Source organism: Vicugna pacos, chromosome 3, assembly GCF_048564905.1.
Source record: "Vicugna pacos chromosome 3, VicPac4, whole genome shotgun sequence".
Lineage (NCBI taxonomy): Eukaryota > Metazoa > Chordata > Mammalia > Artiodactyla > Camelidae > Vicugna > Vicugna pacos.
In genome coordinates, this window is record NC_132989.1 from 92184307 (window position 1) to 92211069 (window position 26763).

The following is a 26763-nucleotide window of genomic DNA, read 5'->3' on the forward strand; positions in this document are numbered from 1 at the left end:
GATAAATCTAGGGTAAATTAAGACCATACAGGGAAGGAATTTTTTTTTTTTTGGTATCTTGTGTGGATCATTAAAATTTTAAAAAACCAACAGGACATTCATTTTCATTATTGAAAGATTATTTGCAGGAGAATACATTTCCACCCCTGCAGAGGACAAAAGAAAAGGAAATGCACTTAAATTACAGTGAAGAAGCAAGAGCAATTGAACTTAAGATTAAATATCTTGACTCTGAGATACTTAACATGTCTCTCCAGTGGACGCTACGACTCTTTCTCCCTGAAGAAACTGAAAACAGGTAGGCGTTATTGCTCCGTGTTGGACAGGTCTGATGAAGATTAACTTCTAGTCCAGAGATGTGCTGGCTAAGCTCTAACAATTTGCTTTCCCAGGAACCAAAAGGCTCTGATTTGTAGCCTTTTCCAATTCCTGGGTGTAACTACTCTCACTCTAGCCAGTTTCGGGCTCAGCTTCAGACTAGCACCATGCTAACACCGAGCATGAAGTTGGGAAGAGATGTGCACCACTGGCTGGAGAGACAGTCCGTAGGAGCTGGCTGGAGCACACCATTGCCCTCTGTCTCTGCCCAAGCTCTTCTGAACTGAAGGGCCTTGTGAGGTCATCCACCTGCAAAATGTCTCTTCTTTCTCCGTCCCTTTCTTGTCCAGCTAGTAAGCCAGCACTGCTATGATAGTTACAGTCCTCTGCTGGAAAGCGCATAGTTGAGAATGGAAAAGAACATGTTTCTCAACAGTTTAGGATTTTTGAAGATTTGTATGAGATACAATGAAAAATAGGTCACTTTGAATATTAATGGATGACACGCTAAGATAAGACTTCCCAGGAAAAACCCCCTCCCACGTTCACCCTTACTGGGAGGCAAATGTGTTTAGTATATTGTTAGGACGGTCCTTGAGGAGCTATCGTGATTTTTGTATTTATAAGTGTGTCCAAGTTTCTTAATCTCAAAAAGCAAGTGTCATCTGGAACATTGCCTGACTTCTGTCGACTGAAATAAATGCACAGCCTAAAAGTTCAGAATTATGTTTTATTTGGCAAACATTTCTGAGGACTCGAACCCCTTCGAGCCTGAGATGACAGCCTCTCAGATTGCTCTGAGGGACTGCTCCAAAGAGATAGGGGAGGAGCCAGGATACAAAGGAGCTATACAACAAAGACCAGGTAGTTGGAACATTACAAGATTACTTGTTAACTGAAGAAAACAAGGCATCTCAAGTTAAAGAATTTAGTGCTTTTCTATGTATAGGAGGAAGCAAACATTTGGGCTCATTGAATTCATTCCTTTGACAAGCACTTAGCTATCTAGGGCCAGTATCCTGCTCTTTCTTATTCTAAGTCCCCTCAGGGTGCACCGTTGTGAGTGGCTGCAGAGGCCTGGCTGCAGGCTTGTCTTCCCTGAGGGGTGGCAGCAGCCGCTGATGACTTGATGGATTCAGTGTTCTTTGTTTACACATATGGTTTGCAGTATTTTTCATTCACAATTCCATGGCAGACAGTAAGTCAAAGAATCACTTCTGCTCTATCATTTGTTTTGAAACTGTGAGTTTGTTCCATTTAGATTGATATATTAGGGAATAAAATAAGCATATCACAAACTTTGTGGGGTTTTATGTACAGTTTTGTCCACAAAGAACACCAGATGAACACAGAAAACTGCATACAACTGAACCAAGCTGCAGAGGGATACACAAAACGCGCGCACATATGCACACACCTCAAAAATCCACCTAGCTCGCTGCCTGTATTGTAAATTACACCCATGTACGAATGGTTTTACAACCGCCTGTCATTTCTGATACCTCTCCTCCTACTACTTTACAATAATTCACAAGCTTCAGTTCTTTTTCTAGGTAATGTGCCACATTTATTGTAGTATATGCATTTCTGAACAACTTAACATACATAAAACTGCTACTGTTTTTATTGGTGCCTTTTCTAACACCTTTATTGTGATATGATCCCCCCAATTCTTTTTTTTAATTGAAGTACAGTCAGGTGCCTCTTTTTTTTTTTTTAATGAGTGTCACAGAACAAGTTTTTGACTGTTGTGTTCCTAACTACATTTTTCCCGTAAGCTCTGTGGTATTCATTGTGCAATTTTTCTTAGCTCTCTGGTTTTTAGGAACACATATGTTGTGCTATAAAAGAACTAATTGTACCAATAAAACATTCTAAAATTCTGCCAGCCAAATTGGTTCTCTTAATTTGCATGACTCCAGGAGTCTACCAGCTGTGGCCACAGGAAGAAAGGTGATCTGATAAATATAACACTGGGCAAACCTAAATACCTTCCTCTTGCAAGAATCTGTAACTCCTCTGAATCTGGGACCAAGGAACACATGATGAAATTTTAGTTAAAAGCTTGAAATGCAAATTTTATCTTCAATTTCTCTTGGGATTTGCAAGACATTTAACCTTTACAATGGAAATATGGACATACAAGATAACAAACCTTCTGTTTCCTATTACGTATGCATTCATTTTACTATACAAAACATAATTGGGATAAGAAAATGCTAATTACAGCCTTCTCTGTTTAACCACCTTGATTTAATCTTGTTTTCCCAGTGCAAATAAACATGATTGCTTTCTGGTGCTTTCAACAGAGCATCCATCACATACCTTTTGTTTTATGACTTGGGGAAGATCAGTCACTGAGCCTGCCCAGGAAGAATAGCGCTGTTTATTTCCAGCAGGATTGTCCAGCTCCAGGTAACTAAGGCCAGACACGAGGCCAGACCGTCCCCCAAGGACAAATGGTTTCCCTCGCAACACATTGCCTTGGGTTTCTACTCGAGGAGAAATCAGACGAATTAAGTCAGGATGTACAAATGAAATGAAAATGAGAAAATGAAAGTGAAAGTCAGGCAAGTATTTCAACACAACCCATCAAACTGTACAACATCCTGGAAAAGGCGAAACTATGGAGACAGTAAAAATAACCTGTGGTTACCAGGAAGGAGGATGGGAGAAATTTGGGGGATTTTTTAGTGAATTTTTAGAGGATTTTTTTAGGGCAGTGAAATTGTTCCATATAATACTGTAATGGATCATGTCATTAAGCATTTGTCCAAACCCACAGAATCTACAACACCAAGAGTGAACCTTCATGTAAACTATGGACTCTGAGTGATTATTATGCGTCAATGTAAGTTCATCAGTTGTAGCAGATGGACCACTGTGGCACTGGAGGCTAACAGCAGAGGAGGCTGTATGCACAGGGATGGCAGGTATACAGGAACCCTCTGTACCTTTTGCTCAGTTATACTGTGAGCCTAAAACTACTCTAAAAAAATTATCTATTAAAGGAGGAAAGAAAGACACAATAACTACCTGACAGTAAATAATTATTGAGAAATTATTATTCATATTCTTAATGTTCTTAATGTAATAAGATTATGTTATGTTATACTGTCTTGCTTCTTAGTAGATACATGCATATATTTAGGGATGAAACATCATGATGCCTGAAATTTATTTCCCAATGGTTCAGCAAATATTATAAATATTTTAAATATATTTTATATAAGGCTAAATAGTCAACATTATAAATATTACATGTAGATACATGCCAAAATGTCAAAATAATAATTGTTACATATAGGAGGTAGATAAATGGGTGTTTATTCCTGTATTCTTTCAATTTTTCTGTATGTTTCAAATTTTTCACAAGAAAATGTTGGGGGTGGGAGAACTATCAAAAAATATTAAACAGACTGAAAAAAAAAAAGGGAATAGTCAGGGAGTGGGAGTTCACTGTACCTGGAATACTAACCATAAGCAAAACATGATTAATTAATAGGCATACATTAACACATAAAAAGTGTTCTAAAAGCTCAAATATTAATCAAATCCTTTTTTACATTAATGTGCCTTATAATTTCAGAAATATTTCATCTCTGTTTGTAGTTGACTTTCATACTGGTCATGATTAGAAATTCCTAGCTTGCTGATCAGATTTGGGGTGATTTTCATTCCCTTCCTTTAACCACATTTTGCAATTTCACAAAATTTTGCAAACTCAAATATTATGCTTTTATCATCAGAAACTACTAAAACCTCCTATTTTTAATAAATTGCCTGAGTGCTTCCTCATCTTCCTTGCTAGCTATGTTTTTAGTATGCAGACTGTCACTTTTAACTTAGTGAATATCCACGTTCAGCCCCTGAATGACAGGAATCAGAATCACCCAGAGAGACTGCAGATTCCTGAGCCCCTACCAAGACCTAGGAGGAAACAGCTGAGAGAGAAGCCTTGGAATCAGCATTTGAACAGGCTGCCTCAGGCAGTCCTCATGCATCCCAAAGTCTGAGAATCACCACCTTAACTGACATACTTGTTCACAAACCACAGATATAAGTAATATATAAGAAATCAGTTTTTACATTTATTTTTAAGCCTGTAGCCTCTCTCTCTACACCTCGGTGAGCTCGCTGCTCCAGTGGGCCCCTTCTTCCCCTAGACAATCTCCTGGGGCGACAGGGAAGGGCCTAGATTATGAAGCCAGACATCGGAATCTCATGCCTGGTGCTTACCAACTGCCGTCTTGGGCAATCTTTCTGTGCCTCAGTGTCCCTGTTGGTAAAATGGGAATACGAATAGTAACACCCAACTCTTAGGTAGGAGGAGTACATTGGTTAATTTTGTAAATCGCTTCAAATTGCGCTGGGCACATAGAAAGCATTATCTGTTTGTTAAACACAAAATAAAACCAATGAGTAGCTTCCAATGGCCAACCCATCTAAAATTGATGTCAATATCTTCCCAAAGCACTCACTTTCATTTCTATTTCCAGGTCCTTCTATTTCCATCTTGTTCAAAAACTTGTCCACCCCCTTTGTCATGCCAGCTCCAAGAAGACAGGCACTTTCTCTGGCATAGTCACTGCTGTATCTCCAGTGCCTAGAACAATTTCTGGCACATACTATCAGCTCCATAGTTGATGAATAAAGTAAGTGAATGAATAAATAAACTGGGTTTTACTACCCTGTCTCTCTCTTCCTTGTAGTCATCTACTAATATGCCAAGAATCCCCATTTCTTTGATGAAAACTCTAACATCTGAGTCAGTCTTCACCTTCCCCACAATTTCTCCCATCGCCCCAGGAGAGTTTAAGCTCTAATACTGCTCCGTGGCCTCACACAATGCACCGCAGTCTCATTTCCATTGCTGCCACACTAAGAATCTCTTCATATTAAAGCAAACTAAGTCTTAATCACCAAATCCAATGAAGAGTCTTCAGTTCTTCTCCTACTTAATCACTTCTCTCTAGCATTACCCTCTGTTGACTTCTCCTTCCCCTTCCATGTTACTGACTTTTTTCTGGTTCTTATCCTATCAGATTATTTCTTCTCAATCCCTCTTCTTTCACTACAACTTTATCTTTGTCACCTTTGATTTAGCCACTCCCTGTATTAAATCCTTTCATGGCATCCCTTGCCATCAGGATGAAACTCAAACTCCTTGACTTTGTATCTAGAAATAATCTACATCTGTTTACCTTTCCAGTTCCTTCTTCAATCACTCAGACTAATACAGCATCTCCCCCACTCCACCACCATCACCACTACCACTGCCCTACACCAAGAACTTCAGCTGCACTGAGCATCCATGTCAGAGTGAAACTGAAGCTTCTCCTCTTGGTGTCATTCTTCTATGTTTGCCAACCATCCTCATAGGAGACAAGGGTGGTGTACACTGAGGACGTATTTACAGTACACGGGACATCCCCAGTGAACTTTCCACTCTGCATGATGTCTCACTGCCATGACATATGGGAGAGAGACCAGAGGTAAAAATAACCGAAAGTTTGAAAAACACAAAATAGAACATCTGCTAAAATTTCAAAGGCCCTTGGAGACCAGGAATTAACCACAGAAAGAGGGTTGGAGGTAAGCTTGTAATGCACATTGCCCCCTTCTCATTTACCTGAAGCCATTTTTAAGGCCTCTTCCATCTCCTTGCATTTGTGCTTTGATAATTTAAACAAAAATTTGAAGTGTGAGGAAGCACATTTCTTCTTATCCTCTGAACTAAGACCTGGGGAGGAAAATGTTAAGGGTGCTTAATTTCTGCATTTGTTGACAATCTCCTCTGAGATGTTGGCCAGGTGTGAGAGCGGGGTAAGAGGTTGTTTTCTACCACTGTGGCCATATAATCAAAAGTTACATGGTATGTACATTTTCAAGTGCTCTAGAAGGGTCAAGGGTCAGAAAAAGCCACATTTTACTTTTTATTAAGCAAAATAAAATCCATGTATATACTTAAAGATAAAGCATCCTGTATCTGAAACTTACTTTCAAATGGTCCAGCCAATACTGGCTTTTATTAGCCAGAGGAGTTGGGGTACAGGGATGATTTATACAAGAAAAGTGGAGGGAGTAGAAATTGAACACCTCAAAGAGTGTTGTCTTTAACCCAACCACAGCCAGCTTCTCAGTCATAAAGCAAATAAATAAAAGTAGACATGCAATGACCTCCAGCCCACCCCTGGAAACCCCAAAATCTGGGTTCTGACTCTCCAGTAATTAATTCCTAAAACGCTAGTTCTAGTGCCCCAGTCTCTTCATCTGTAACATCTCTGGTTTCTACCTTTTCTTCCTATGACTCAAAATGACTATGACTATGACTTAGACTGTTACAATTTCTACTCATTATCAAATGGATTTTTGCCACTACATTTTTTTAAAAGAGGTTAGAAAATAATAAAGAGTAGAAAGATATATTTTCTTGTATAATTTTACTGACAATATTGTAACAGTGTCAATATTTCTTAAAGAACAACTGGGGACATATGTCCCAGGAGCTTTGATTAATTTTAATTAAAACTTCTAGGAAGAACAGAAACTGCTCAAGAGTAAAATTTGTACTCAAAATTTTTTTTACCAAATTTTACCGACTCAGAAAGCTTTAAAAAAAAAATTCTCTCCATTTCTTTTAAGTGTTAAGGGGGAAAAAATGGTTGTGAAACTGAGATTAGATAAAGCCACTTCCTGGATTAATTTCTAAAGAAATATTGCCTCTGTCATCACTACAAAAACTTGTGCCTCTGCATTCATTTCCAACATGTGAGATTAGAAAAGTTCACATTCTAATTAAATCTTAATTAGTAAAAACTAAGCCCAGTGGGGAAAAGGTAGCTAATGGAAACACAAAAAAATATTGTAGTTCGCCCACAATGGAAGGGAAGGCTACAGGACCTCCTCTGAATCTCATAAGAAGTCTTACTCTCCTTCAAGGTGGAAGAAGACTTGACTGAAGAGTAAGACCCCAAATGCAGAAACAAGTGTGGACATCCACTTCAGGACAAAGCCAGGAAGGAGCAGGTGTGACTTGGGATATTAATAAGCCAAAGCCAAAAGGCCTCTGGAGAGGAGGAATGGATACTAAGAGATCTCTCCCCTCCATTTAGGGGCAGGTGGTGAGGAACACCCTCTCACTGTGAAGTCAGCAAAGCATGAACTCAGTAGTGTGCCCTGATTCTAACAAAAATCAGGCAATTCCGGCAGCAACACAGCATAAGGAAACAGGTAAGCTGACATTGGAGCCAGTGAGACTTCCTTGCAATCTGTGTGCCCTTGGGTGAGTCTTGTCATAGCCCTGAGTCTCCCTTTCTCAGCCTGTGGAACAGGAGTCCTAGTGGCCATCTCCCTGGGTGGTAGGGAGGATCATTGCTAACAGAGGTTACTTCCCTGTCAAGAGAAAGGCCTCCAATACATGTAAGCTATTGTCACAAGTCTTAGGCAGTAAGCAAACTTGTAATAACCAGAGCAGATTTTTTTTTAAAGAATGTGAGTGGTAAAGAACAGAAGTAAATTTAAAAAATACTTTGTTAAAACGTTCTGATTTCTGCAATATCAGTAAACTCCTCGTTAGTTTTCCTCAAGGAATATTACTTAATCTGAGAAACGGGGAAGATTAAAAAGTATTCTAAAAATTTAATCAACACTCTCTGGAGAAAGCAATAATGATAATGGCTTAATTCTCATTTCAGGGTACTATCCAAAAAAATAGGCAGACTTTTTCTTGAAGCCTGGAAGATTTGGAGTAGAGTATAATGGATTCTTGCAATTTTGGATTCCTTTGCAATTTAATCTCTATTTTTCATATTTTAAAGCTCTAAAGTTTAAATTAACTACATATTATTTTCCCCATTAAAACCCTTGCAACGCTTGTATATAACATTTTTTTAATACTCTACCGAGTTCTTTGGATTTTTCTGAGTCCACATGAAATATAATTTTATATTCTCCTCCTAAGGACCCAGACTGCAGATAATGTGTCCCATACTTGTCGATTAATCTTCGGTAGGCACTGTAGTCATACAGAGAGGGAAGGTAGGAGAGTTCCTTCCAGAATGGCTCAGCAAGTTGTAAAAATTCCGGATTGTTATTGATAAACTGAGCCACTTCAACCGTGTTCTGAACAACCAACAACTGATAACTCTACAGGAAAGAAGAAACAGTAAAAGGAGTTTTAGGTTGAAGATGAAAAAGCAATGGAAATAGTTCCCTCTCCAATGTCTCCATCAACAGACACCTCTATCAACACAGACTACATGAATTTTTATTTTTTGATGCATGATAAGGTCTCTCCTGTGTCCATCTACTTGCAGCAATCTAAGGAATTTTTGGAATCCCAGACAGGAATAACATCTGAGTGATGACATGGTAACTTCTTTAAATATGACCTTTAAAATCCCAAGACCTAGTTGTTATGCCCTCCTCAACTAGAAAGAGAATCAACTTCATTAACTGCTAAATAATCTCACAAATAAGGATATAATGTCCCTAGAGTGGACATCTTGACAATGACTTATAGGTAGAGTGATCATATAATTTATCTCCCATACGGGGGTATTTACAAGGTAAGCCACTTTATAATGGGGTCTTTTAAGCCCTTCCTAAGCGTCTTTGCATGATGTCCAAGACAGAGCTGACTTATACCAAATCCTCATTTATGTGAACAATACAATATGGATAAGACAAATGTTTTTACAGCTCATATTTCCATAGTAGCCTTCTTAGTTAAGAAACAAACAAAATCTATATTCCTAGTATGATTTATTAATCAAGTTACCCATTTTGAGAATGAGATGAAATATTCATATTGTGAATGATGATTAACCTGAAGAGTTCTTCAGTGGTAAGTGTGCATCAATTAGTACAATCCACCTCAACCATTCAGATTGCCCATGATGAAAGCTATAGTCTCTCAAAACAACAGAGTATCTAAAATTTAGTCCTTTAACCTGCTCATATGAAAATCTTGATATCTCCAAAGTAATAAAGTGTTTTAACATCTTTCAGTTTCATGAACCTTCTAAAAAAGACTCTTGCATTAATGTTTCAGAAGCAGATCTTAAATGGATTTTTTAAATTGTATATGACACTTAGAACAGTCAAATCAGTAATCATGAATTAGGAATTTAGGCTACTTTTAACAAGATTTGAAAATAATAAGGTTTTTTTAAGATTTTAAAAAAAAGACCAAATACTTTAATAAGAAAATTAAAATTGTAAACAGATATATTATCAAAGCAAATTCACAAGACAAAACCATACCTTTTAAAGAAATGTATTAGATTGTTTCTTTGAAGAAGATACTATGACCTAATTAAAAAATGAAAGCTGACTCTTTTGTTAAAAAATACTTAAACCAGTAAAATATGGAAAAGCCAACTAATATTTCGTACTAACCTTTGTCTTATGGATTTCATTGGTATCTGAATTGTGACTGGAAGAAAAAGATGATGAAGAAGTAAAAAGAAAACGTCCTTTACTAGACGATGTATGTTCTGTCGATGTATGTTTTACGTAAGACCAAGTACTGTTGTAAAATTCATAATTAAAATCATTATTTATTTTCACCTAAAAAGAAAATGAAAAATTTTGCTATGAGCAAATTAAGGCCTTAGATATAACCAAGGATCTCTTGTCATGGCTCCTTAAACGTGAATACATTCTTCATACAATCTTCTCCAAAAGACAAAGCTCTTCATTGACATAAAACAACTGTGACTCTCCTTGAGACTAGGCCTGGATAAGCATAAGGAATAGAGCTCATTATAATAACTACTTAATTCACTATTATAATAACTAGTTCATTATTAAAATTACTCTTCCTTAAGCAGGAGACACAGTATTAATAACAGCAATCCCATGTGATTCACAAAACACGTTTACATACAAACATCTTCCACTTCAATTTAATGTCAACATTTAGCCAGAGGTGAGCAAATTAACAAAGCTTGACTAACAGAGACCTGCAAAGCAGTAAGTTCTTGATTTTTCATCTAACAGAGGGGAAGAGAGATGCAAATTGGGGATATGAAGCAGTTAGATCTATGGGACTTTGTTTTGAAATGCTCTATGTGATACAGTAGTAGATTTAAATTTCTAATCCTGTTTGGCTTGAACAAATGCTAAGATTGGAATAGTTTTTTCCTGTGCTAGATGGTAGAAGAAAAAGCCATCCCAAAAGAATTTTTAAAAACACAACAGGATGGTCATATGTGGCTGAGAAGTGACAGCTCCAGCATCCATGAAGAAGACTACCATTTCTTTATCCCTTATTTTGTCCTAGATCAAGTGTCCAGATGAAATGCCCACAGAGGGCTGGCAAGTAGTATAAATGTTGGAAGCCTCCAGTGGAAGGTGGGGTAATAAGGAAGTGAGTGCACACCCTGTCTAAAATCCATCAGACAGTTGCTATACCTAACTGTAGACTTTGGCATTAACAGGTTATCTGATTTTTCAAGAAAAGAGATAAATCTGAATCTTTACATAAAAATCTCTATTTTTTTTGAATGATAGGCAACTAATTTGCTAAAATGTCAATCACCATGAGAATAAAATAAAACATGCAATTTGACACTCTCTGTCTGTTCAATGTAAATATTCAAACCAGTAATTCTCATAAGTATTTGTGTTTTTATTAAATAGCCATACGCATCTGTTTGAGTTCAAAGCCTAAATAAACATGGGGAAAATTTAAATGATGAATATGATCATTTTAAAAACAAAGCTAAAAAGAAAATGACAGAATATTATGCAGTCATCACAAATGATGCCTATGAGGACAAACTATTCATGTTAAAGCAGAAATGTGGTGTCTATAAATCCTGTTAACTACAAATATGCAAGTATGTGTCCAATCAAAAAAAAGACTAGAAAGAAATTCAACAAAATGCCAGAAAATATTACATCACTTTAATCACTACCATGTTAAAAAATTAGGCATGCATGATGAAAAAAGCAACAGAAGATAAGAAAAATAGGTTTGGTCATAACTCTTATTCAAACATTATTTTCATTATATTATTAAATCAGTTTATTTCAAAATCAAATGCAAAAGCTCAGCATTATTGACTCCAAAGAAGACATTATTAAAAATCTGTTAGAGATTTCTAGAGTCACTAGATAGTGTCTCAGTCTTAATTTGGTTTTGGAGAAACACAGAATTTAGTTTTTTCTCCCTCCTGAGAAAAAGAAGTTACCTATCTTCTTTTCAATGCAAAAAACAAATTAGCCTATTTTACCTCATCTTCAGATGCACAGTTCAAATACTTGATTCATGATTTCTGCAAATAAGCCTCTTAGGAGCTCCTCACTCCCATGTACTCTACACATGGCCACAGGAATCATTGCTCAAGGTGGTGTGATCTCAAATTTTCCTTAACACCCTCTTTCTTTCAGCTAAGATATTGAATTGCTCCAGACTGAATCGACCTCTGAAATCACAAAAATTCATTCATCTTACACTCTGATATCTCTTATTTTTTTGACTCTCATTCTGTTACTGCCATATCTATTTTTCAACTTCATACAAAGAAGCTCTTCAACTTATTTTCTCTTCTCTTTCCCTATCAGCATCTTCATTATTTTACTTCCTTCCTGTTGCAGTTGGGCTTCATGGTTCATGACTTCAACCATTCTCTTGCCAACAAACCTAACTTCCTTGCTGAGGTATGGTCTGCCACGATGTCTGCCAGGCAAAAACCCAACCCTTGTTCAATGCTTGCAGCCAAGCAGCTTAGCGTTCTTACAGAAAAATCACACAACTGTAGACTGATGTTACTGTAATTCCATTCATAATTTCTAACCTCAGTGGAACCCTCAGTACTTTCCAGCAATCCTCTCTCTAGCCAATTCTCTCTCTCTCCCATTCCCTACAGTATCCATTTCAAAAGTTCTGTGCCCACCTCCATTCCCCAATCTTACAACCACTTCCTTCACTTTCAGAAGATAATCTTAACCTCTTTCCTTACAAACACTCCCACTATTAGACAGTGACTTCTTACACTTCCAGCTAACAAATCTACAAACTTATGAAGATTTCTTCTCTTCCTTTCCTCCGCAGGTGTTCCTCCTCCTGTCTAAGGCTACTTTCTCTGTCTCTTCTCTGGATTGTATTCCCTCTCACCTCTTCAAAGGACTTATCCAATTGATTGATTGTTCCCTCTCTTACAGCTTCAATTTTTCTTTCTCTGTTGGCTTATTCCTGTCAACACTCTAACCCCTCCAAAAAAAACTGTGCTACACTTGTAGGGTTCAGCTCACATGGTTGTCATCTGCTACCTCTAGGATTGTGGGTAAATTATTCAGCATTCTTTGTCTCATTTTCCTCATCTGTAAAACAAGATGATGCCACCTACATATCTACTTAGGTTATTATAAAGAAAAAAAGAAGATCCATTTAAAGTACTTGAAACAGTGCTTAGTATATAAAGGGCTCTTAATATATGTGAGCTATTTTCATCATCATTCAAAATTTGTTTGGTTAACAAAGTAGATTCAGAAACCTCAGATATCTAGATTCATACCATCAGAGAAAGCACAGGATCAGGTAACTAAGAATTAGTTAATACTGCCTTGGGAATACATTTTTGTTTTTCATTGGATATGCATAGAGGCTCTCTCTTCAAAAAATACAATGAAGTACATTCAAGACCAAATACAAGAGGATCCAGGAAGTTCTTTTCTCCACCCTAATCTTTACTCACTCCCATCTATAATTCATTACATGCTGAGAATAAACATGTTAGTCTTTCAGCGGTCTCACAGGCTGAACTAAGTGGAGTGGCACCTTTCCAAAGCGACCCTGGAGCGGGAATGTGCTTATGTTTCAAAGGCTTCCTTGTGGTATGAAAAATATGAGAAAACAGAATGTGCATGGCATCAAAGTAAGTGTCTTATTCAATAAGAAACCGGGTTTGTCCTGGATAAACTACCCTGCTGATAACCAAAACAGAAATTATAAGACAGGCTGACTGAGTCTTCTTTATGTTTATTTACTAATAGTTATGTTCCAACAAGCCATAAGTCACATACCACCTGTAGACAGCTGAATGCCTAGTGGCCATCAGTGTATCTGAACTGAGGAGGACATTTACTGCCTCCATACTGGCATGTGGGTTCAGCACTTCAGTGATTGACGCTGCCTCTTGCTTCCACCTCACTTCCCTCCGGCTGGATCCTCAAAACAGCTCTATTCTTCACTCAGTAACAGCCTATAATTTCCCTCTACCTCTGACAAACACCTTCAAATTCAGTGACAGGAAAGGCATTTCAGATGTCAATCGAAAAACCAAGCCATGCTGAGGAAAACGAATGTCAGGATTACGCTGTTACTAAATTATTTCTCTTCTTCAAAAGCTGCAGACTTGCAGCATGTTTACCTTCCAACTATGTCAAAAATCCTCTCCCTTATTATTCCTTCTGCTCTGGAACTTTCTAAATTTGACCCTTGAAAAAAAAATATATATATACATGCAAATCTCCTCCTTATAACTAGCAACACACCCTCCTAGGAATAAAAGGAGAAAAAATTCTCAGCATACGCCTATTTCACATTCTCCTTTCTGGCCAAAGGTTAAATTATAAAACATATTTTCACAATGTAGAATTTAGAACTGAAAAACAATTTAGTACAATACATTGGCAGAGTAAAATATGGTAGGAAAGTGAAGGGCTATGAAGTCTGACAGACTGAATCCAAGCTCTCGTGCTTATTATTTCTGATGACTTGGAGCAAGTCAGCTGAAGTCCTCTGAGCCTTGATTTCTATGTATATAAAATAGTAAAGTATTAAATATTTTAATAATTAAACATTTAATAATTAAAATATTACCTTCTACAGATGTCATGAGATTAAAACTAAATAAATTGCCTAAAATAGTACAGGAGGGGAGGATATAGCTCAGTGATAGAGTGACTAGCATGCACAAGGTCTTGGGTTCAATCCCCAGGACCTCCATTAATTAATTAAAATTTAATTTAATTTAATTTAATTTAATTTAATTTAATTAATTAATTAATTAAAAACAAAAAACAATTAAAATAATACAGATGCCACAGTAGATATTCAAAACTTGGTAGATATGATTATTTTTCAGATCAGTTTCACTTTCCATTTTCATGATTCAATGGCTCTTAAATGTAACTTATTCTATTGTAAGTTGAAGGATGGTGAATTTGCTCTTTATAATCAGAACTGCTTTCTGGAAATCATTAATTTTGGTAAGTAAGAGGTCCTTCCATCTGAACATCCTAATAGTTTTGGTTTACAAATTCGAAGGTAGTAAGTCAGAAGGGCTGAATTGGAAATTTTTACGTTCTGGAAAGAAGGGAGGAAAGGAATGAGAGACGAGATCTCGGAAGAGAAGAGGAGGAAAGAGGTTAACACAGGATGAGACCAGAAACTTCATTTTGCTGAGGTTGCAGAAGGACAGATTTTAAGCTGGAGGATGTCAACTCTTTTCATCAAATGTGTTAGCACTACTGCAACAGACAATCTCTCCTCCGTATTCCCTCCAAATCTTCAGGAATGTCTCCTAAAGCCAGTAATGTTTTGTGTGAGTAGATTCTGTGCTGAAATCAAGGAACAGGATGAGTTTAGGTATCTATCACAGAAACAGCCTGCGAGAAGCCAAAGCCTGCAGAGGAGACCCTGAGACATAAACAAGATATAAAAGTCTGGCAATACGGATGCCGGCGAAGATGTGGACCACAGGCCACTCTTCCACACTGCTGGTGGGGTATAGATTGATGATCTATCCCTCGTGGGAACTTCACCTGGTAAAGTGTACCCTACACATAACCTACAAAGCAGCAGTTCGAGTTCCAGGTGTGTGCCTTAGAGAAACTCTACCTGATTGGCATGGAACTCATGCACAAGAAAGTTCGAGGCATTTTCATAAGGAAAAATTGGGAACATCACAAAAAATGCCATCTGCATGGGCGTGAATAAATTTCAAAGTGCTAATTTTGAGTGAAGGAACAAGTCACTGATTTATTTATGTAAGTGGCAAAGAACAGGTAAAAGTGAATCACAGATTTTTCTTAGGGACAGAGAGGTATGGGATAAACATACACAGAAAAACAAGGAAATGACTAATACAAAATATAAGACAGTGGTTGCACAGGCAGCACAGGTGGAGAGGATGTGATCAGAGCAGGGTAGACGGGAGCCTTTAAGTCACTGGTAATATTCTGTTTCTTAAGGTAGGTGATAGGCATCCATGGTTCCTGTTGGTTTCATTAGATTTCTCCAAACTGCAACTATAGGCTAGTCACACTCTTCTGTATCTATGAAATATTTCATAATTAAAAAATAAAACCATTTTTAAGTGAAGTGACACTAGGGCAGTGATTTGGAGTTTATCACTAGTCGTGGCCAGGGCCTTGGGTTTCAATTCCCATACAGGCACAGACACCATCAGGTTCTGGTCCCACATGGAGCATGGAGTTGAAAGTGAGACAAAGGGACATTTCAGCTTGAATGACACAAATTAAAAGTATCATTGTCCTAAACCTCAGAGTTAAAGAATATGTATACTTAACAAACTAGTGAATATAACAATAAAAGAAGTAGACTCACAGATATAGAGAACAAACTAGTGGTTACCAGTGGGGAGAGTTGTGTGATGAGGGAGCAATACAGTGGAGTGAAGCGGTACTACTGGGTGTCAGATAGGCTCAAGGATATATTATATAACATGGGGCATACAGCCAATATTCTGTAATACCTATAAATGGAAAGTAACCTTTAAAAATTGTATAAAAATAAAAACTTTAATAAATAAATATTTTTTAGAAAAGAATATGTATTCTTTTAAAACCCATAACCCATATAACATATTTCTAAGAATTGACCACATATGAGGCCATAAGTAAATTCTCAACAAATACTAAAAAATCAGTATCATATAAATAATGATCTCTAATAACAATTCACAGATTAGAAATAAATTAAATGATTGTAATTAAGTACCTGGAATGAATAGGAGAGGATATTTCCACTCAGTCTATAGAAATGTCTGCCATCCCCACTGAATACCTTTCTGCACTGACCACCAAAACTTTTAGTGTTGAGGACTCTGCTCCTAAACTGGCCCGTGAGTGCATTATAACTGTTTAAAAAAAAAAAAAGAAAGAAAGAAAGAAGAAAAGGCTGTTAAAAACCAGAAATAGCCTTGCTAAAACAGGCATCATTAGAGAACTCAAGATATTCTTGAAATATATTACGGTTAAGCACCACTCTCTGTGAGAGCTTGAATAAAAAACAGCCCCTAAAGCACATCATATATTGCCCGACCCCCTGCTTGGTATAACAGCTAAAACTAGTAGCTGGGAAAACCCAACATCCTTTCAGCCTGAGAACATATTTGGGAAACACACAGCCTTTTTGTATCTATGGCAACAGCTGGTTTTGAATTGAATCTATACATAAAACCAATACAATTAAGATTACTCAAGGAGAGAGGGCTCTCTACCATGAATTTCAACTAATTGGCCTCTTAGCATACTCCTTAGAGTAATTTCACCACTTTTCTGTTAATGAATTGTATAATAGTATAGAAAGATCACATCCAACTATCACTCTAAAATAGGTTATTTTAAAATCTTGACAATTTTTACCTTGGGTCTGACCCTTAAAAGTTTTTCAGAATTCTTTTTGAAAAGGCAAACACAGGATTGTCCCAACTTCACTCAGAAATGGAAGGTCCCAGCTCATTTAGGCCATTACTTTTCAGCCTGAGTATCCAACACACCACGTTCTCTCTTCTCCTGTTCTCACTCTCTGGTCTCCTCATTTTCTTGAGTAGCCTCACATCATTAACCCACTTCTCCATCTCCATCTCCCATAGAGTGACTGACTATCCAGATTTTTCCCAGCTCTGACTGGTTTCCCTGAATGCAGGAATTTCAGTGCTAAAATCAAGACAGTCCAGGGACAATTGGCCCCTCCACATTTTACCACATATATTTACAGGCCCATAGATATAAATAAAATGACTGTTTCAGGATGTGGCAAAGAGCTCTGAGCCAAAGCTTTGGCTATTAGGTGATTTGTCCTTAGACTTATCAGACCACAAAATAAAACAAAACGAAATGAAAAACTACAGCCCATCGATGTGCACAGGAAGCTGCCCAGCACCTTACCCATTTCCAGTAAGTTCTATGTTGGGAGGAGGTTGATAGAGGTCACAGGAAGGTCTGCTTTCTGATTCCTCGCATCTGTCTTCATCAGCACTGTCTTCTTCACAGTCAGAATCCCCATTGCAAACCAAAGATTTGCTAATGCACTGACCTGAACCCAAGAAAAGCCACCACACAAAAACAAAAGGGTAAAGAAAGGAAATGCTACCTGGGATCTAAAGGTTTTGCCCCAACCCCCAACACTGCACTGATATTCTACTGTGAATTTGAGATACAACCTCAGTGTCCAGGGAAAGATCTGTTGATTATTTTGGTCCTCATTTTGCAACATGCAGAATTGATTCTGACTTTGGCTGGACACAAAATTGAAAAGACAACCTAAATTCAAATTCCAGGCTCTCACCCATAATCATCAAGCATCTGAATTCTGAATTCTTTGTTTGCATTCTCCAAAATCATATAATGCCAACCACTGGGAAGAAAGATTGACCCCCTCCTGCCCTTCAACTTTCCATTTCTTTTCTGTAATCACTGACCAAGATGCCTTTCTTGGTAATTTAGACACGTGCACATTGAGAGCGTGGGAACTAGATCAAAAGGTTAAAATTCAACATTTCTTTAGAACCTAGTCTGTGCAGGACACTCTTTTGGGTGTTGGGATGTGAATATAAATTAAAAGGGTGCTCCTCAGGCTTTGCATACACTTTACAATCTAATAGGACAGACTAAGAAGATAGGTAATTACAATTCAGCAACATAATTGTGATACTTACAAGCTCAGGGTACCAGCAGCACTAGAAGAAGCACTAGAGGAAGCACTAGGTACTAGATGACCTAGCCCCTGCCTACCTCCCCAGCATCGTCTCCAGCCATTCCCTTACCAGCCTCCTATGCCTGGTCATGCTGGATAACTTACATAAATCAAAGGCCAAGCTCTTTGTCATCTCCACTGACCTTGCACCTACAGTTCTCTCAGCCTAGAAAGGTTTTCTCTACCTATTACCTATTTGCCCCTCAAGAATCAAACTATACATTATCTCCTTTCTGAAACCATCCTTGCCCCTCAGGCTGCGACGTATGTCCCTCCTCTGTGTCATTATAGTATGGACTGCACAGAGTTACCCTGATAGCATCCCATTATGCTGGGACTTGACCCAATGCAGCAACTATTTGTTGAGGGTCTACTATGTACCAGACACTAGATGCAAAAATAAAAGAAATATAATTGACATCTTTAAGGAGTTCGCAATCTACCAGGGCAACAAATTCAGATTACAAATACAATGCACGTAGAGAACATGGAAAGTGACTTATTAAATAGCTCTATCAGCTGGCGGCTTAGAGAAGTCCTCCCTGAGGAGGCATCATCTGATTTCGGTTCTGAAAGTAAAACAGGAATTTGACAGGTATTGTTGAGAAGCACATTTAACACAAGAATTATTTATGTACTGTTCCACCCATAAAATTTTGAGAGTTTTGAGCCTATGTGTGTCATTCTACATTCACAACTCTCATCACTATACCTGGAACATAATAAGAACTGTTATTAAATTAATTTAACTGTTGTTGAATTAATTTATCTGCACAAATGCAACATAGACCATAGGTCAAATAACTCTCAATCCAAAAATTACGTTTCAGTCACCACGCATAGGGATGATCTATATTGCTCATTCATTAGCTAATTAAAATTGCTTTTCTTGTAAACATAAAAATAATTTGGGCAGTAATATTCTTTTTGCCCAATCTCAGTGTACATTCCAGGCTCACTCTCCATTTTCACCAAAAATGCAATGTCAAGAACCATGTGGGTCTGTCAATAGCCATATTTCTTTTCAAAGAGGCAAAGTTTATCCCCCACTTTTATTACCAGATGCCACTGATGCATTTGAAAGAATAACAGTTGAGTGTGCAATTAAATGCCAATAAAAATCCTATTGGGGGAAGGGTACAGCTCAGCAGTAGAGCACATGCTTAGCATGCATAAGGTCCTGGGTTTAATCTCCAGTACCTCCATTAGAATAGATAGATGGATAGATAGATAGATAGATAGATAGATAGATAGATAGATAGATAGATAGATAGATAAACAAATCTAATTACCTCTGCAAAAAAAAAGCAAAACAAAACAAAAAAAATTTTAAATCCTACTGATTTGGGGAGAAATTAATTTATAGTTGAATTCAGTATAATTCAACAAATACATACTGTGCAAGTTAAACAAATAGTATTTGAATTTACACTGTGCATGCCAAGCCTATGGAAAACAAATACCTGAAGAACACCTGAAACGCTCTCCACATCCTTCTTCTATTGGACATCCTCTTGTAGGTTCACATGACTGTGTTTCAAAAGCATTTCCTACACAAGGTTGGCCGCCATACTGCCCATAAACAGCAATTGACCGTCTGCGAGTCTAAACACAAAACAGATAGTACATTTCAATATCTCCAGTTTCCCTTACCTGAGAAATAAAATCTGAGAGAAAGTAGCACAATTGGAGAAATAATGTTCATGAAACAGTTCTGGTATCCTACAGAAGTAAAACCTCCCAAATCAGTGAACCTAGAGACCCCCTTGTCTTTGAGTCTGGTGACACTTAGATTATTATTTATAGAACATTGTCAACTATATATTTACTCTCAGGGTTGAGTGAAAAAAAATAGGGAATCTTTAAGAGAATATGCTGGATAGACCTATAAGCAAATAGATCACAGTACAGAATGATTACTGTTTTTGCTAAAGCAAGGTACCAAGAGCTAATTAGAAAAGGTGAAGTGAATTTTTTTTTGGAGGGAGAGTCAGGGTATCGGGAAGGGGAGCTGAGATGATGTGGCATTAAGGAAATCTTTAAAAAAGTGGTGGTAATTGATTTGAGCTGAACCTTAAGTTTTCTTCAGGAAGAGAAGGCAAGGCAAAAAGGAAAAGAATTTAGAGAGAGAGATGTACTAACATGGAAGCCTAACTGACAAAACAGAAGCCTAAGTAGTCCACAGATGAAGCTATAACTACAATGAAACTTTACTCGACAATCAAAATCATTGACCTCTGAAATGGGAAGTATGTCAAAGGCATATCCTTGGGCAACGGAGAGGGGTGTGTATGAAAAAAACTGAGGAAATCTCTAAGCCAAATGAAAAAATTAATTCATCCTAAAATTATTTTACACAATATAAAGACATGTATCTAATGTTTAAAGAAAAAGAAAGATCTACAAAATCCTTTTCCTCCTCAAAGTCAAGCAAAGGTGCATGTTTTAAGCCTCTTCCTATACTCATATCTTACCCGTTAATAAAGCTGGACAAAACCTGAGATTCCAGAGATTGTAAAACTTGAGCGAAGACCAACAGGGAAGACTAAATATACAAATCAATGTTGAACATATTCGTTCAACCTAACTGGGACAAGGATCACAGATGTGTAATCTAAACCCAGAGGAGTTTTACATCAACCTGGACTTGGCGCTGGCACTTTTCACTGCATCTAAGCAGAAGGGTCATGGAGGGATATGAGTGGGGATGGAACTCAGTACAGTTTCTTAGTAAGCTTTTGGTTTCTGCATTTAATTAATGAAGACACCTCTTGCATATGGCTCAGTAACGTGTGCTTTTCTGGAGCTCCAAAGCACAGACTGTGGTGTTGCATTAGTAACATTTTCCCTCTCCATAGGTGCCAGGATGACCTTGATGACTGTCTACTCTCAATAGTCTCATTCTCACCTGTCAAGTTCTGATCTTATGACCCCCTTTTCATTTTCACTTGTCTCTTTCTGGATGAAAATTTTGTTTTTATAATCTAGGCATGATGACCCTCACTCAAAAAAAATTACTCATGTGAAAAATATCTTCTATCTACTTCTATTTAGTGTTCTTATTTAACTTGTTTTTAAATTATAAAAATGTTTTCTGAGTTTGATGTTTGTTTGACCTTTGTCTTGTTTTTCATGTACCTGTTTGCCTATAATCAGAGTTGTCACTGATTATATTTGCCAGAAGCCAAATTCTACACTTGTGTAACTTGTTCTGTAAATACCCCTCAGGTAGGTACTAAATAGATATTCAATGAAATGATGATAATGATGATGCTTCAAAATAGAAGTTATCTCCTGTAATACGGTTCTGTTATTTTAAAAATTAAAATGATTTTAAATATACAGTTTTATCTAAACTGAACCACCTTTAAAATACTTTACAAATATCAAGTCATGTTGTACACCTGAAACCAATATAATGTTATATGTGAACTGTATCTCAATAAAAAAAATTTCATCAATCAAACATTTAGAACCTTTGAAACAAACATTATATTTTTGGAATTTATCCTAAGACAATTATCAGAAAAAAAGATAGATATCTATGTACAAAATGTTCATTACAGTTTTATTCATAATAACAAAAAATGTAAATAACCCAAATCTCAAACAATAGGAAAGAGAATAAATAAGATTGGTATATTTATATAATGGAAAATAATACAGTTGTTAAAATTCATGCTGATAGCATAATGTTAGGTTAAAATAGTAGAATACAAAACTATAATCAAATAATCCTATTTTTAAAAATCATAAGCACACAGAGAGAAAATAAACTGAAAGGATATATATTAAAGTGCTGATACATTGGTTTCTTCTAAATGGTGGAATCATTAAGTAGTGTTTTCTTTATTTATACTCTTCTATGTTATCTCCAATGAACAATTTATAATGAGGGAAAAAAGACATTTTTAGAAGCACTCTATAATCTCCAAGTAAAGTCTGGTATTTTATTTATAATACTTTTGCATTAAACTTTAAAGCATTGAAAAATGTTTGACTTTCCATGGTCATTCACTATCTGCTGGGTAAAACAGAGCAACTATTTCACTACTTGTTAGTGTTTGTTTCAAACGAAAAGAAAAGTTGAATCCAGTAACTATGAAACAGATTTTGAATTATCTACTAACTTCACTTCGTGCTATTCTTATTTCTCTAATAGTTAAAGAGCGAGTTGCTTTTAACTTTTCTCCTATGCATATTTCTAGGTTCAAATGTAAGATTTAGAAAAATCCTACAAGAAAAATGAGAATGCATAAATTATTTTATTATAATATTAATTATTAAGTGTTATACTTTTTCCCTTCAAAATTACTAATTACATTTTCAAGAAACATAAAAAATAACATTCAAAAGTTAACGCCATGTTGTCCATACCTAAGCTATTTCTGCACATGGATAATAAATGCGAAGTTTTCATACAGTCCTACCTGAGTCTTGATACAACCATTGCATTCTGACCAAGGGGCATAGGAATTCCACTGGCAATTGACTGGAGAGGAGGCGCTGTCAGAGTGTCAAATTACCCATCATAAAACCGATAGAAAGGTAAGAAAGAAGACAAAGAATAGTCAAAAAGAGTCAAAAAATTGCTTCATCTTTTTTTTCCTAAGAGGCACTCAAACTATCCCAAAAATATATAAAAATATATGTGGGAAGGGCTCACTTTTTCAGAGATTTGTTAAATATCTAGAATGTACCACACACTATTTAGACAGTAGAGTTGTAGACACAAAAGAGACAGGTCATTGACCACTGCTGGAAGGGAGGATGAAGACACAGATGTGTGAACAAATAATCATAACACAGTATACAATCACTAGCCATTATACAATATACCTAATTGGATATATTTCCTAACAGAAATGTGTATAGTATGATATATTATGGAAATACAGATAAGAGAGTGTTCAGAGTTTGGAGGATAAGTGAAAACATAGAGGAGGAGGGCATTCTGGCCTTTGAAGGGATTCTGGATGATGAATTGAAGTTACATAGAAATTTAACTGAGAGACAAGAAGCTTTAAGAAGACTGCATGAGAAGTAGGCAAGTCAAATCTGGCAAAGGTTAAATGGACAGAAATTTACTTGTACCTGATCCCCCTGTTGATGTAGGCCACTTCTCAAGCACATACATAAGTAGGGGCAAGTTGAGCTCAAACAATTTCACTCAAATAAAATACATGTGGAAAATGGCGAGTTGACTCACACCGTGCTTAATTCTGGCTGTGTCAAAGAGGGCACATTGCTTAGTCCTAAGAGTTTAAGGAAGCCTTACCTAAAACCACATTTTACAAGGGGTAAAGGAAACAGGACTCCCAATTTCTGGATTTCAAGTACATTCCTAACCTGGGAGGCATCTCAGGGCAAGCTGATTCCTACTTACGTTCAGCATTGTCAGGTAGCCCTGCAGATAAGAAGTCCCATTTGTGCCTCAGGTTCTTTGATGGGACCAATCTTGCTAATTTGTAGTCTTGATATGGCATCAATAATCCAAATGCTTTAGTGTCTTTGACACTTAAACAATCTGAATTTAATGTTATTTGTCTATTTTGTGTCCCAGGGACAGGTGGAGGCTTAGGATGGGAAGCTAGCTTGGCCTCACCTTCTCTGGGCACCCCCAGCAGCCTGTGCAGTCCCCTCTCAGAGCCTTGATCATACTTGTATTGAATCAGCTGTTTCAAGATCTGAATCATTCCCGTGATTCTCAGTACCGTCTTGCTCCTCTGTGTCCCCCGTCACTAGCACAGCTCCTGATACATGTCCTGACAATTCGATAAGGTGAACCGACCTGGTCCTGTCTCATTAAACCGACAGTGAAAGCACAACAAGGCTGTGGGTAAATGATGCTGGTTTCTTCCAGGTCCCAAGAGCCGATAAAGCTATTTCCTTAAAAAAAACTCTCAACTTTCAAAATCCTAAGATTGTTTTGCAAGAATTACATTTAAAGACCAAATTCTAGCATATATAAGTTGGCTGTGATCTCTGAACTGCAGGTAAAACTGTGGTACTGGGACAAGCAGAAAACCTTGAGGTGTTTTTAGTCTTCAGTTTTCTTCCTTACAGGAATAAAACAAAGTAAAAAAGCCAGAGCAGGTGAAGGGTAGTCTAGTCCAAGAATTAGAGCGCATGCTTAGCATGCATGAGGCCCTGGGTTCAATGCCCAGTACCTCTATCAAAAAAAAAAAACTAAAAAGTAAAATAAAACTTCCTTTCGCTATCATTGTCTTTTCTAAAAACGTGGAAAGAAAAAAGTTTTGAAGGGATAAACATGCTCAGGCTGTAATGTAAAAATCAGACCATTCTTAAGAATTTCCTAAAATTAACAGAAATAATTTTTAATGATTTCCACACCCAATCCAAAAAATTCTCACCTTAAAAAAACTTGGAACTCTCCTATAAATCCCACCAAGAAGAATAAACTTATTGCCTAGGAGGGAAAAAAAAAACCAATAAATCAGTATCTTCGTTTGCATTGCTTCAGTGAGTTAAAAGTGAATACATTTGTGCAAGTCAAGATTTGTGAACTGAGACTATTAGGAGTAGAAGAATCACAGAGAAGCCTCTAAGATTCTGCTTGTCTTTTACGTTTCCACTTTAAATAAAAGTTTAATACAATTGTCTCGAGCTGACTTCCCACTGTTCATTTCTGGAAAGACAAGTAGGGGAGAAGCGAAGTCATGGACAAACTATCAAATGCATTCAATTCATAACCCAGAACAAAAGTCCTTAAATCATATCACCCCACATTCTAGTGGGCCAATATTATTTCTCCTCTGACCTCCCCATGCCTCTCTTCTCTCAGTGTAACTATGGAATGTTTCCAACATTTTTGCAGACCCTTCTACTCACCTTCCTAGATTACCTATCTTCTTATTAGATATCTCCCTTTCAGTTGTAAAATCCTAGCTGCCTACCTCTGTCTTTCATACGTCTACAAATCTTTCAGCCTATAATCTGATCAGCATAATCAAAAGGACAGAGAGGTACCAACAGCTGTGGGTATCCCAGAAATGAGTAAACAATGGTGGGAAAAGCTATGAATATTTTTCTGACTTTTCGACAAACGTGTGAAGCACATAGTGTAAAGCAACACCTTTTAAAGTGTTTGTTTGTTTGTTTGTTTAATCCTAAACTACACAGGGTTTTTTTTTTTCAGCAGTACGTCTTTACTTGTGCTACGTCAACTCATTTTTCCTGCCCTTGGGCAGGCCTATCTCATAGCTTTATTAGTCATTCCCAGGCATTAATTTCAAAAATAAAAATTCTGGAACCATCTAATCGTCTGATTTAAATTTATCATCTAGTTTTAAATTTCTCTCCCACGCCCAGTTCCTGCAGGAAGGAGTCCACTTCAAAATTCTTCTTCCTCGTTCTCCTGGTTTTCTTCCCCATCTCCACAAGAAGCCTCTCTATCTTCAACTTCAGCAGGAGTGAGTGGAGCAAGAGCTAAAAAGGATCTTGCTTGACCGATGTAGCTGGAAACTGGTGATGGTAAGTCAGGGTGTGTAGGATGTTTGAATGCCATTTCTTTGACCCTCACAGTGTTAGGGCTTTTGTTTTAAAGGCACAACCACCACCACAGTATAACTGGTAGAAGACAGTGGATACCATCAGATCAGCTCTGGGTGTGGAGAGGAGGCAGAGAGGATCCTCCCCTGAGACATCACGGTGCCTGACCTCACCCCAGCCCCATGTGAATCATGCCTTAGGTTGACAACCCCTTCTCTTCAGTTCTGTATTTTTTTTTAACATTTGGCCAATATGTGTTTTTGGTAAAACGTTAGTTAATTCCGTCTATCTGTATCTTCCACTCTTACAATCCTGATCTCATCCAGATTCCAAATTCTAAAATTCCAACTCTCCAAATACACTTTTCTATAAACCTCTTAGATAAGTCAGATCATGGGGGATCACTGCATGATTCCAAATCAACAAACAAACAGATGAATACACTGGAATTCTTCCCTAAGAAATACAACAGAAATAACAACAGTTTGGTGAATTTCTTAGCAGCTTTCTTGGGATTTTCACAAACATTGTCTTCAATCTCTGATTCCCAGACCTCTAAACTAATAAATTAACTGCAAGATGAAAAAAAAAAAAAAAGGAAACTCACTTTGGCTGAACTGCTAAATAAATATATTTAATTAAGATTTTTAAAAAGTCACCCTCAAATCTTTCTCTTTCCTATCTTCCCATGTCTTCTTTTTTTTTTTTTTTTGAGCTATTTCAGTTAAGCCCTATTCCCTTTTAAGATAGCTTTGTTCACAAAAGTAACGAAATGACGATCTTACCTTCATGTTTAGGAAAACATTTGGGGGGAAGAGAAGAGGAAAATGTCCTCCTTCAGTGCCCAGTGAATTTTCAACAGGAGGAAGAGTCCAGCAGTCGGCTGCCTGTCTGCCTCTCCCTGCTAGGGATTAACTTGGCACTCATATATAGAGCAAGTGGTTCCGAGACCTACTCCTACCCCAACCCTATCCTCC

The 26763-nt window shown here is 37.2% G+C and overlaps 1 protein-coding gene across 1 annotated transcript in view; it reads right to left on the reverse strand.

Moving 5' to 3' along the window:
• C7 (complement C7) overlaps positions 1-26763 on the reverse strand; it is a 46416-nt gene extending 19653 nt beyond the window's left edge. The window contains exons 1-10 of the mRNA XM_072958745.1: positions 26572-26763; positions 24649-24704; positions 22705-22780; positions 19738-19879; positions 17467-17614; positions 16295-16433; positions 9721-9891; positions 8223-8466; positions 5951-6061; positions 2644-2810 (exon numbers count right to left, since the gene is read on the reverse strand). Of these exons, the coding sequence (XP_072814846.1) occupies positions 2644-2810; positions 5951-6061; positions 8223-8466; positions 9721-9891; positions 16295-16433; positions 17467-17614; positions 19738-19879; positions 22705-22780; positions 24649-24704; positions 26572-26577 (1260 nt within the window). The 5' untranslated portion in view covers positions 26578-26763. The remainder of the gene's footprint in view (positions 1-2643; positions 2811-5950; positions 6062-8222; positions 8467-9720; positions 9892-16294; positions 16434-17466; positions 17615-19737; positions 19880-22704; positions 22781-24648; positions 24705-26571) is intronic.